Genomic DNA, 14,007 nt, shown 5'->3' with positions numbered 1-14,007 from the left:
GTGCAATACTGTTCTCTGTTACTATATATGAACAGCTAACCTAATTCAGATGCTCATTTGCTTTGACCTATTGTATTGCTGTATGACAAGTCCTACTGTAACCTAATCCCTGTGAGCTTAGAGTGGAGCTACTCACAATGTTGAAATTGTAACACATGGAAAAAACATCTATTACAGAAATAGAACAGCCACACTTGAGAGTGGGAAAGTGTTATACGACCAAAATGTGGTAGTTGTCTACTTCTTCCTAACCTGATGTTTTAAATGTTCTTTTTTTCTCTTATATAGTCTTATTTGTGATGCTTAGTGCTAGCTAATTGAGTGGTTTGTTTTGTAATGGAGAGTGGTATTCCTGGAAGCAGATAGGCATGTTTTAACCTTTATTTCAAAAACCATTAAAATATTCAATTTCTTAAAAAAATTATACAATTGGTCTGCACAGCCATGTAATTGTTATTATTTAGCATTATTGTTCTTAATAATTGTTATTATTAAACATTAAAGATACCATATAATTAAGAAAGAGAAAATAAGTTACTTTATTTTGTTTCATTAAAGGTCTCTAGAAACCAAAATCTGGACAAATAATCAGACTCTCAAATTTGACATTTCTATACTGACTTGGAATATATCAGGAGGCCTAGGGAACTGCAAAGCTCCATCTTGGGGACAGCCCATGTGCTCTGAGAGTGAGGACTAGCTAGTTTCAAAAAAAAAAAAAGCTACGAAGGCAGGAGGAGGAACTGGTTAACATGATTAAGCAACTGTTAAGATAGCACAGGATTACTTCTATTGCATCATGCAAAATAAGAACAAGAGAGAACATTTTTGTATATATTTCAGGGAAAGCTTCCTGTCAGTGACAGATGCTATACTGCAGAGAGTCTACGTTTTGCAATGTTGTGACCAAGATTTTCAGATGAATGGAGACAAACAAAGAAAACAAGGCACAGAAAAGTCCTTGGTCTAGTGAGGGGTTGTCCTTTAGATGACACTGGTCTGTTATTACTTGTGGAATTATTATAGGCAAAGTAGAAAATAAGGTATCTTGAAAAGTATCATAATAAGGCATACTGGCACCTTGTTCAGCAGCTGATTATCACTGGTTTAGTAATATTTAATACCTAATCGTTTTTTGCTATTCCTAAAATTTGAGTGATTCTGTTTCCATAAGCTTGAACTGTAGAATCGACAGAGGACTGAGCTTTAGAGGAATTTGGGGTAGGGGAGAAGGATCCTATATGCTGTGGAACTCAGCATAGAGAAAGGGCTGGGAAGTTACCCTGCCTTAACAAAAGGAAAATGGAATGGAAGCCACAAACATTGTTTAAAATTTAGATACCTTCCAAAGAGCTCAAAGTGCACTGTACCAGTGATAGATTTGGCACTGCCAAACTTTTATAATGGTTGGTGCTTTCAGAGTTGTAATTCTCATGTTAGCATACACAGCCGAACTTTTGTCAGGCTCCTGACCCTGCCTGTAACTCTCATGAACCTTAGGAATTGCTGTCCTGAATTGGTGTAGAGAAAACTCACTCCTTATTAGATATCTCCTCTGGATGCCAATCCCCCAAAATCTCAAAATTCACCATTAACTTTATCTTTTCTGCTGATGACTTAACCCTTTGAATATCTGCCAGTCTCAGGTGAACTTAATCTGGGCACTTGCCGAGTTTCCTGTGAGTTAAATCCTCAGGCATGGATAATTAATTTTCTCTTGCTGGATAACTTGTATCCTTTTGCCAAGAGGAGAAATGTCTTATGCTGTGGTCTATTATTGTGTTATTCATTCTGTTTCACATCATAGCAATAGTTTTTTAAATGGTATTTTATTAAATTTTCCACTTTAGTACAAAGCACCAGGATTGAACAAAAACATATTAAGTATCACGCATGTTTTCTGCAGCACTTATGGTGGCTGAGGAGAATCAGCAAATGAGTAACATTTCTTGCTGTCTTAAAAATCCATTACCATCCAATATAGCCTAATGCAATCAAAAAGGTTTTCCTTTCTTCCTCTCTCCTCTCAGCTCCCCTTTTACTTTTCACATGCGCGTTGTTAATAGAATGTGAGAGGTTTTTCCAGCACAAAATGAAAAGCTTATTCGTGTAGTTCTACAAAATATAATCTGTGACTAAGGTGAGTTCTAGTGATTGAATGCCCTTCTAAAGTCTGGGATTACCTTTCTCTTGTTAAAATGAAATTTGGTGTAGTGTTTGCATGTTTTGAAACACTGTTGATTCTCTGATTTAATGAAATAAATGTTACTTTCCGTTGATCTCACCTGTGTGTCCTATTCACACATTGTGTGTGTTCTCTGTTATAATTAGACTGAAACATCTGGAAGGAGGGCCAAATGTAATAAGGATAGAGGGCTTGGTATAACGCAACCCAGATCATGGAGGCATTGCCTGTAATGCCTGCTTCAGCACAAGTGAATAATAATACTAACTCCATCTCAAATGAAGTGCATAATTTTGCTTTGAAAGATTAATTTCATTCCCTTGGTCCTTTTTTACCCATAATTGCTGTAGAAGGCATAAAATAAGAAGAGATTACAGGATTATACTTTGGATAAAAACATGTTATGTGGTTAAACTCTGTCCAAGTATAAGCTCCTACATGAGCAGCAGGATAGCTGGATCAACATGGTGCTGCATCCAGGCTGTGAGGACAGGCTAATTCTCAAATGCTCTAGGTCACTGCTTCTGGTGCCCCATGGTGGCACCAGCGCATGGTGGTAACGGCGCATAACCCTCTGATATATAGCTGTACCTGCATTCCTGGAGTGAAAACCACATTGCATTGTGCCATGCAAATATTATATGTGTTTACTCATCTTGGGAAATCTCAAAATCGTGAATGATACAATTTGCTCTCGAAGGGAACCGTTGTCTGTCTCCTTCCTTCTTCTCATTCTTAATGAACTTTCTTGCCCCCTGTAACCAAACATAGAGATGGAAGAAGTTTTCTACATGGAAAACATAAAGGCAAAGGGAACTATGGAATCAAATGCCTTGCTGTTTAGCTGGAGTGAAGAAAAAATACGTGCTTTTGATTTCGCAGTTGGTTCTGAATATAGCGAAGAGAAGTGCAAAAACTGGGTTTGGCATGAATATCCAACCTTTATTCCTTTACTCTGAGTTGGAGAAAGACTGAGCAAAATATTACATTAAAATAAGAGGGGGTGAAGAATCAAAGATGAAACTCCAAATTAGAACTGTTTAGCCTGGTAGAAATGAAGGACAAGACAACCAGCTGGCATAAATAAGGGGTTCTCCATTGATGTTGATGGGACAGAATTAGAATTATTAGGATGCCAACGAGGAAGGGATGGAATTGTGAATACTGTGTAGGCTCTCTACAATTACCTGAAAGAAGGTTGCAGAGAGGTGGGTGTTGGTCTCTTCTCCCAAGTGACTAGTGATAGGACAAGAGGAAATGGCCTCAAGTTGCACCAGGGGAGGTTCAGGCTGGATATTAGGAAAAATTTCGTTACTGAGAGAGAGGTGAAGCATTGGAACAGGCTGCCCAGGGAGGTGGTAGAGTCACCCTCTCTGGAGGTATTCAAGGAGCGTGTGGATGTGGCATTGTGGGATGTGGCTTGATGGGCATGGTGGTGTTTGCTGGTTGATGGTTGGACTTGATGATCTTACAGGTCTTTTCCAACCTTAGGGTTTCTGTGATTCTGTGTGATTCTATGGTAGAGATAAAAAATTTGCAAATGGAAAAAGGAGTGAAAAGAGAAGAGAACCATCAATTTTAAGGCATGGTAATGAGCAATCCATTATGATAAAGAGTGTAAGTTACCAAAAGTTGTGAGGATTTGTTCAGTTTTTGGCATAGCAGACGTATTTTTCTGGATTGATTTCATTGAAGTGCTGCTAGAATAGGCTTTGACTCACTAAGTTTGAGGAAGTAGAAATATGGGGGAAGAGAAAGAGGGAGTTGTTATTTTGCTAAAGTGCAGTGTAAGAGCTGGAGGAATTACTCTCATGAAAGAAGTGTTACTATTAGGTAGGGAAATGTTGGTTATATTCTTAAGGAGTTTTATGTTGTTTCACAAAGAAAATGCTTTTACAACTATTTGATATTTAGCATAGGAAAGATGTGAAAGTAAGGCCCACTGGTTTAAACAAATAATCAGGACTCAATTATTCTTGATTTCTAATGGTGAAACAGACTCCAGAATAATGTTAATTTTCATTACTAGGTGCTTGTTCATCAACTTAAGATACATGCACTATTCATAAAGAAAATATGATGGGGAAAAAAATTATTGTTGTCCTCTAGTATTCTTATGCTTTCATTTGTTCTTATCCTAGATTATAAAGTCTGCTTATTTTATGTGAACGATTGATTGCATTAAATTTAGTTGTATGACATGGTGACATTTCAATTCTTTTCATCCACAGATGAAAAACTTTTCATTAAGTGATCTCTCTTTATGCTGTGGTCTAATTCACAGGAATCTAAAAATTGTTGCTAGCTTAAGTGAACTGTAGTCATACCTTCAGCATTCTTAACGCTTTAACTACAGCTACTCTGATTATACGTGGCTGAGGTGACCAAAAACCCCATGACACAGAGCAATTTATTGTGACCAAACACCTGTCTGAATTTGTTGCTTATCTTACCTGAATATTTTTCTTTGGATGTCAAGATTCACTGTTCTTGCAAGTGAGTGTACTTGAGCTTTTAGAGAGAGATTAAAGTTGAGGAAGAGATTGTCCTGAAGAAGATCCTAAGCAGTAGTTTTATGGGTTCAGAGCCATAGCATTTAAAGAGACGTCTAAACTTTTATGAACTAATCTTTCCAAGTGTCAAAAATAAAATTCATATTTACAAACCTTTCATAAGCCTGTACGTGGTATAGCAGTGAACATTTATACAGCTACATCTCTCAAAATCAGAGTGAAAACTTATGTCAAATTCTAGCTTTTAAAAAACCCCACATTTAATGTGGAGGTTATGTGGCAAACAAAAGGGAAGGAAGAAAGAATAATGCTAATTTCATTAATTAAGGCAAAATATATAATAGGTAAAGGAGATTAAGATAGGAAATGCCATGATAAGTACTTAATGATATTTTTTTTTTAATGACATTCAAATTGACTTAAGGGTGTTATGTTAGTTTTCCCAAAGCTGTTAACAAATTTGGTCAGATTCTGTAGGCTTGAGCCATGAAATGAAAGACAGCAACAATACTAATCTTACGCTCAAAAATACGTAACTTCATGGTTTGCCCAAGAAACTGATGAAGTGGGTTTAGTTCCTTCATGCAAGATCCTGGGGGAAAGAGATTAGGCCCTTCTATTTTGACAACCTTAGGATGTAGTTACACTACCAGTTCATGCCTATGTCAGATACTCCTACCAAAAGAGGTGACTCTAACCCTCTTCCATTAGATTTAGGGTCTAATTAAGTATGATTACAGAGATGTTAAAAACACCTTGCAAATTACATTTTTCCATAAAAATTGCACCTTATTACAGTATGTTATGGACACTGTTGGATATCCTCTTGAATTGCAATTATACTTACATGTTACTCTTTTGGACAGGATTTTGTCTTCCTTTTGCAGTTCAAGCAGTATGCAGCTGTTTTTCACAACTCATATTACTGCAGTTGAAATAATTAAATGTTGATTAAAATTTGACTTTTCTTTCCATAATTTACAGATATATTCAAAAGTGCTTTCCCTGAGGAAAGACACACACTGAGAGACTATTTGATAGCATGAGATTGTATGGAGTCTTTTTCTGAGCTCAGGAGGAGCAACAACGCAGGATCAACTTGTTAAGAGTCACTTAGTAACACTTGTTTAACATCTGTCTTAGTCCAAAAAAGGTTGCTTTTTTTAGTCTACTTTGACAGTAATACGAAGAACTCTCAACCAAAATAGTGTCCTATCAGAAGCTGTATAGTAACAGGTGAATCCTAAAGAAATGAAGTTGAAGTTCACAGAGAATATAAGAAAGACAGGAAACAGTAACAAGAGGTGAATGTATATTAAATGACTTCCCTCATCACGCTTGTGAGTAAACGTTCGATTTTCATGGTTGACTGGTCCATAAGCAGGGACTTTTAGGATTTGGCAACACATTTGGATTTTGGCAATTAAAATCTGTGTATATCCAATTTTGGTTAGCTGCTGCATTTCTTGGGCCTACACTCCCCTCAGCTTAGTGACCCAGCTGGGTGATTTTCTGCCTTCAAGACCATCCAGCTCTGTCTGTGGTCACTGACGACCAAGGTTGATGGGGGAGCAACCTACGCTGTCTCCCATAGTGCGTTACATTCTCAGTATTATTTCTGGAGGGCCATTGAAGACGGGGGGCTACTGGGTTGTACCCGTTCCAGAATTCAGCTTTTCCCGGGGAAGCCTGGTCTCTCTCAGGCTCTAAAAACAGTGGGAGGCTCACCCTTGGCTGTGTCCTGGAGGGAGGAGGAACTCTCCCACTCTCCCCACCAGCCCTGCTGGCCCAGGCGGCTCCTGCTCACCGTTTCCCTCAAGCTGCTAGCACCAGGTAGCGTGGTGGGTGGTGATGGGGGGTGAATAATTCTGCCTGGATGTTTGCTATCACAATCTGCCTGGATGTTTTTGTTCTCCCATTGTCAGTATGTATGGTGGATGTTCCTGTGATTATGTAAAACCACTTTTGTGACTTGGGCTGTTTTCTCTACCTGAGTATCGGTGAGACAATCGAGTAAAACTCACCGCTTTTAAAGCCATCTTCTTTCCTTCAGCCGTTATGTTATCTTTGTTTCTTGTTACACTAGACTACTTATAAATTCATTAAGTTTAAGCATTAAACTACATAAAGGCATTCAGGAAATTTCTCTGTCAGCAGGTCTCTTTTAATAGGAAAATAAACCCAAAATATTTAACAGAACTCCCAGTATGCCAGGAGTAGAGTCTTAGTTACCTTTTTATGTTTTGTTTTGTTTCGTTTTGAAGGCTCGTGCCTGTGGCATCGCATCCTTCAGTGCTCGTAGAAGGAAGAGTAGGTTTAGCAGAACACATCCTGGTTTTCAACTTATAGTTAGAGGTGGTCAGAAATTTTAGATCACTGAGCTTCAAAGGGTTTTGTCTGAATCAAAACAAACTTTTGCCATGTTCGCCAAGCGTCCAGCTCAAAGGGAGCTGCAGGTATTCCTGAGGTCATCACTGAAACTGGCAAGAGCACCATTTTCCTTGAATAGCTGCAACACCCTTAATTTCCTCTTCACTAGAAATTCCTGTTTTTGTTGGGTTTATTCCATGGTGGGCCAAATCAAATTAAAAAAAAAATAATCTTTCCAGCAAAGTAGGAACCCATTTATTCAGCGCAAAGGACAGATTAGTATTGCCTGTATTGCCTTGTTCGACAGTTCTGTATTTACAGAACAACATTTATAAAACCAAAGAGGTTTATTACATTTCCAAGAGGAAAGCTAAACTACACACGCTGTTTAACATCAGTTGGGAGCATCCAGCAATACAGATGTCATCACCATCATGTCATAGTAAGATTGTAATTTCACCCTTCCTCTCAGTGCCTTATTTGTGCCAATTCCTTAAGTGACCACTCAAGACATTTCATGGAATTCCTTCCTAATTAACGAGGAAACGTTCAGTGTTTTGACTTCCCTGTCTATGCTTATTGTGTTGATTAGATACGGGCACAAGCTCATGTTTGTGTTCATTACTTCAAAACCATGATCTTGAATGTGCTGGCTCATTCACAGTCTGTTTCAAGGGTGGGAAGCATACAGTCTGGTGGCTGGTTATAGCTTGTTATTCAATTTATTATGGACTGTGGACTCACTGTCTTTGCAGGGTGAGGGGGGGATGGTATTTCTCTAATGCTATAGTTCTGTTTATATATGGCCTACCAAATTAATCTGAAAGTCCTCAGTAAAGAAAATGTTCGCCACATTGATGCATAGGACGTTGCAGTTCAGTATGTAGGTGTGGGAACCTCATCTGATTCCTGTGGAAGTCAATGAGATTTAATTTAATTTTGAATCAGATTCTGCAGACACAAGGGTCGAGTGTAGCAAAAACTAGATGTTTCTACAAGCTGCAGCTGGGCATGGCAGCCTTGCAATAGTCTACATCTGCCTGGGAGTTGGGAGTATAAATGATGTATTCACTCTTAGTTCTTTTCCTCATAACATAGAGAGAGTGAACCATGATAAAGGCACAACCACTGACATCGCAAACGGTATGAATTCACATGCTGAAATCTGTCTGGCATTTGTTTTATTGGCCTTTCTTTGTTTTCTCTAACCCTATCATATGCAGAAATAATTGATAGTCATCTGCTGAAGGTTTCCTAGTCAATCAATAGTTAGGGTAGTTGTCTCCTTCCTTCCAGTCCCGGTATACTGCACACCAGCAAAGCTTTTTGCCCCTGTACAAAGGAGGTAATAACCAATTATCTTATAGTGAGGGATTATTATGAGTTGGAGCCACTGAGGAGTCACCATAGAAAGGGATTATTGTGGTGAAAGTTTGAGTGTTTGCAACAGTGACTTGGCTCGCCCTCTTGGTGTCAGTGAGAGGCACAGTGTAAGTAGAAAAATGAAGCTTTCCAGCATTCAGAAATAATTTCTTAATGATTAGTTTTTGAAAGATTGCCTCAGTCCCTCATGGTTTTTTTGTTTCTAGATTTTATAAAAGCAGTGTTAGAAAACTGATGAACCAAAGGGTAGACGGAGGTGTGTCTGTTACCACAGCCCTCCTCAGGGTGCAGACTGTAACCACTGCTACCAGAGTACAGACTTCCCAGCTGGTCTCAGTCACCTATTCAAAAGGCCAAGGGTCTCATTTATAATTTGCCCTATCTTAGCATTATTTTGTTGTGGTGAAAGGTTGTTGGAAGGAAAAACAAAATGCACTATGTTGAGGCCATGAGGCAAGGATGGCAGAATGTTGTCTTGGAGCTGGTAAAAGTTTGTAAAACTGGCTTTTCCTGTAAAAGCGATCCACTGTTGGTTCCTTCAGTTAAATCTCTCACAAAAAAATAGGCTAGTAATATAAACAGGAGAGGGATCCAAGTAACTGTCCTGCCTCTCTCCAAATCTGAGATATCCACATGGACTCTAAAGCAGGCTGTGTCAGGACCATGAAAATGCTGTACCAGGACCGCAAAATCTGCTTTGTTCCAATGCAGTATTTCAAAATCCAGATGAGCCTTGTAAAGTGTAAGGGGGTGTAGACTTGGAGAGTAAACCTAGTCCAGTAGAGAGATACAGCCGTGAATTTGAATCCAAACTTGGATTTGGTTGCAGGGATCTGGTTCATGCCAGGGAGCTGGCAGCATGCTGTAGGATTATAAAGCCTCTTTTGAATAATTCTGCGGAGTTGATAGTTACCTTTTGAAAAAAATGGTGGTTATTTCAGGACGGTAGGTATGCTTCAGTTTCAGTAATAAAAAGCACTGCTTAGCATGGATGCATTGAGATACATTCCCAGAGTACGAATTTGTTTTCATCTTTCAAAAATTATAGAAGAGAATTCTGGGATAAACAAAATGAAAGGTTTTTTATTTTTATTCTGAGCCACATGCAGAAGGCGGCAGTGGAAGTTTTCTATACACAGACACAGAAATAAAGTAGTGGCACAGTCTACATTGAGAGGCACAGCATAGATATAGATGCAAATACAGGGCACGTGGTATATCCCTTCCCTTTTCAGAACAGAGTTTACAAACAAAGCAGTTCTGAATTTTTAAACCTCCCTTTTAAGTCTAAAACATTCATATCTACAATGACTTTTTACTGATATTCTGATAATTCCTATAACATAAGACAGTCTACACAAAGAAGCATTTGCCTGCTGCAAGGGAATTGTATACATCTAAGAAGCAGGCAAGCAGCAGATGCAGCATGGAGAGAGAGATATAAACAGGACATATACGTGTGTTAAATATTCAAGTAAATACAGATGCTCAATACCCTTTATTATTACATGAACTATTTCTTTTTGTCAACAGTCATGAATAGGAATGGTACAATAGTATACTACCACCTTGCCAATGAACCTCAGCATTGCACAGAGACTCACACAACGGCTATTTAGGGAGTCTGAAAATATAAACAGAGCATGAGTGAACCATATAGCCCCATGTGCCAGTCCACCAAGGTAGCCGGATGGAAAAATCCAAGGGCACTCTTCATACAGGGATGTGCACGCATTCGCATTCACATGTCAGTCAGATCCCGTGTATGTCTTCCCAGTGGGAGTGCAGAGCTCACTTAGGAGGTGCTATAGACTTGACTCCAGACTGTTGGTGAGCCATGAATGTCTCAAAATATTAAAAACAAACAACAAAAAAACCTCCAAAACATTCTTCTGTATCTATATAAACTGTACTTTTTAAAGGCTCATTTTAAGTAGTCTTTTTTCATGCTTGAGAAATTACTTACGCAGCGATCTATCTACTTTGAAGTTTTAAATGCAATAGTAGATATATGGATGTTATACATGTAAATGAGAGCTGTTTTGCAGAAAATATTTAAGAAGAGCTCTGTCCTTTTTTAGACTGTGAGAATAATACATGATGTACTACAAGTAAAATTACATTCTGAGTAAATATAATTACTACCGTTTTGTGGTATCTGGAGGCCCCTCTGACTGATCAGTCATATTTGCATATTAAGTACTATAGGGTCAAGTGTCAGAGTGGCTGAGCATCATATTTCCCATTGATTTTGTTCAGAGTTGCATGGACAGATCATTAGAGCTGTGGGAGTAATTATTTCTGTGATTCACTGGCAAGTCTGAAAAATAAGAAACTCTCTAACTGGAAACCACAGTGTTATTTTTTTTATCTAGTGAATAAATAGACTGGGACATGCATTCAAAGGAGCATGTAGGATCACTTCATAAAAGCTGGGAGGAGATGCTGCTCATATATATCTTAGGTCTCCTGAGAGATAAGAGCCTGAATTAAGTCCCTTCTCTAAGTAAGTTAAAGGACAGACTTAAACCCAGGATTTACAGATAGCGAAGGAACATGGTAAGCAGTGGGCCAGAGAGTGTGGAGTATGTAGCTGTTGGAGTGGTTTTGGGAATACTGCCTATGCCTCCCTCAGACTCGCATATTAACCTAAAATGTTTCTTCTTGGAAATGCTAAACCTGTTTTTAATGTTTTCTCTTATTTACTTAATTTTGTTTTAACCAAGACTATTCCTATAGCTGCCTTTTTTAGCATTTTTTTTAGAGTATTTTTCCAAACTTTTTCCAAAATGTAATGAAATGCTTTACTGATGTCGGGTTTGATGACTCTTCAGCTGGAGAGCGCAGTTCTTCATTCCCCACAGTAACAGTGCTGTGGAGGCCCAGAACTGGAAGAGTTTGGTCTGTCTTGCTGTTCCAGAGCGGGAGGCTCATATTAACAGCTAATAAAGGCTCTGCCTCTGAAAATGAAGAGTTTTGTTTACCTCTCCCTCTCCCCTGCGAATCCCCATATGAATTATGTTTTATCAGTGAAATCACTCTTGGGTTGTGCAATCCACTAGGAAGATAAATAAAAGTCTTTTATAACTATAATCTATATGTGCTGGCAAACTTGAATAAATTTACATACACAAAAAAACCAAATTTAGATAATTGAACAGTACAGATCTTTGTGCTGAGAGCATACAATAGTATCTCTTTCACCAGATGTGTGTGATTAAGCAGCCCCTTATTACTGGTTGCAGAATGCTAACTTCAGAAAAGGACATTAAAAGTATGGCCTTTAAATATAGTTGGAGGGGAAACAGTTATTTACCTAGCAGTTACTTACCTAGTGCAAGAAATTGCAAAGTGGAAAATTACATGGCCAGTGGAAATCGGACAATAAAATCGGCTTTTCTTGGATTGCATTCGCCATAAAAGGAAGATGCTGTAGTAGGCTATATAGTTTTAGTGAAATGATTTGTGGAAAAGTACAATTTCAAAATACGTGTGATGACGTATGAGAATCCTCACTAGGTATACGGTTATTTCATTGTATATGTTTATTCATGTGAACGCTTAACAAAGCAGGGAAATGCCAGCTTCTTGCTTTTATCAGCAGATATCTAAGAATAGACGGCTGGAGCTTGCATTCCTGCAATGTCAGAGCTTTAGGTTAGAAGACAGAAGAGAGACAGGGAGGGACTATATGGTTTTTCCAAGTTTTATGCTTTGTTTAGGAAAAAAAAATTTCTAACCTGCACTTAAAGTATTTTAGTAATTTTTCCAATGAGAAACTGTTGAATTACAAGCAATGAATAAATGATTCAGAGCTTGAGCAGTGGGAAATTACTTTTTACAATCGGGAAGAGGCAGCTAACAACTTAAAATCCAGCTCAGTCAGAGGCTCCTGATACCATTACGGCTACTATCTTTCCATGGCAGTGAATTCCTTCTCTTGTCTGTTGTGACGCATAGGTGAAAAACATGCAGCAGAGCCAGACGATGCAGAGCTGGTGAGCCTCAGCAAAAGGCTGGTGGAGAATGCGGTGCTGAAGGCTGTACAGCAATATTTAGAAGAAACACAGAACAAAACCAGACAGACTGATGGAAGCCCTGTGAAAACTGAAGAAGCAGCAAGTGGCAGTAAGAATGAAAGCGACGATAACAGCAAGTGAGCGCTATGCAAAAAGCCTGGGAGCAAATATCCCACCAAGAATAACCACAAAAACATGTCCCAGCTCCCTGCTGAAATTTGCTAAGTGGTGCTGGGTGACAGGCACTCTGCTTTCTGAGTCTCTTATCAAAAGTTTGTTCTGAATCGAAGGACACTGTCTAATAAGTGCTTGCACTGCTGAAAATCTGTTGAATGCTGGGAAGGATGGACGGTGGAAAAAAGACAAGAATGATGAAGCAGGCAGCTCCAGTCTTCACTGGCTCTTGATACTAAGAGTCCCTTCCTTGCTGTTGAAGAGAAACTGAACCCTTTGCGTTTGCCTTTTGGTTTGTCATGAATGGCTGTGGAAGAGGCCTTGCCATAAGTGGAAGCAATGCCCTCTGCCCGAGGGTTTGGCACTGCTGCAGGGCTGCTTACTCCATGTGAGAGCACGTGCTGTTTCCTAGTCAACAGCAGTCAACCCCAAGCTAAAAATTACTACTACAGATACTCATCGCAGATACTATTACACAGTATGTAATATGGCAGGAGTTTCTCTTGAATATGACACTGCACTGTTCTTTACTTTCTGGTAGCATTTGTTGATGTAAATTATATTTTTTTGACAAAGTACCTTTTTATAAAAAGTCAATATGGGCAAAAGGCTGAGCAATTAATACTGTCCAAACCAGATATGATCTCTTTATCGCCATACATTAATGACTTTAAATTACATTAGTTGCTATAAAATGTATTATATTGTTCTTTTCCTCCAGGAAAGATCCATGAAGCAGACTTAGTAAAGGAAGCTTTGCACAGAGAAACACAGGCCCTGTTATCCAGACTGAATCAGATAAAGGAGCTGTTATCCAGTTCTGATATCCGCACGAAAATTAGCAAAGAACTGTTTGAAGACAGGCACAACTCTAACAGTAAATGGAAAAGCTGTATTGACTCTGGATCTCCAAATGCATGATTGTAAATTGCCATGATGTAAAAATCTCATCAGGTTGTTTAAAGACAGAAAGTATCTCTTCAAGAATTTTTTCTTTTTGTTTCTTTTTTACTGAAAATATGAATGGGTATAAATGACGCATGAGGAACAATGCTGAAATACTTGCACAGGAGTAGTGTATTTCATAATGATGGCGTACAGCCACTCCTCAGCACTGCTTTGAAACACGCTTGAATGTGCAGGTATATGTCATGACTCCAAAGTGGAAAAATATTGGTTTCAAATAAATCTGAGCAGACACTGTGCCCTTCCTTTATCATTACAGATAGTTCAGATTTTTCTCATAGATCCTTTCCCTCGTAATGATACACAAATACTAAAAAATGGATGCTTTTAAAGACTTTAAAATGTATATTTGAAAAAAACTCTTTTAATTATCTGCCTTTTTAGATATGTACTGGCA

General features: G+C 38.6%; 1 protein-coding gene across 1 annotated transcript in view; it reads left to right on the top strand.

Annotated features, from left to right (window-relative positions):
• Nucleotides 1-12,611, top strand: part of AKAP7 (A-kinase anchoring protein 7) — a 93,420-nt gene extending 80,809 nt beyond the window's left edge. Inside the window, 1 exon segment of the mRNA XM_059833095.1 lies at nucleotides 12,412-12,611. Within this exon segment, the coding sequence (XP_059689078.1) occupies nucleotides 12,412-12,611 (200 nt within the window).
• Nucleotides 12,612-14,007: the final 1,396 nt, after the last annotated feature.

Source organism: Gavia stellata, chromosome 2 (genome assembly GCF_030936135.1).
Source record: "Gavia stellata isolate bGavSte3 chromosome 2, bGavSte3.hap2, whole genome shotgun sequence".
Lineage (NCBI taxonomy): Eukaryota > Metazoa > Chordata > Aves > Gaviiformes > Gaviidae > Gavia > Gavia stellata.
Note: the sequence above shows the minus strand (reverse complement) of the source record. Positions and strands in the feature narration are given on the sequence as shown.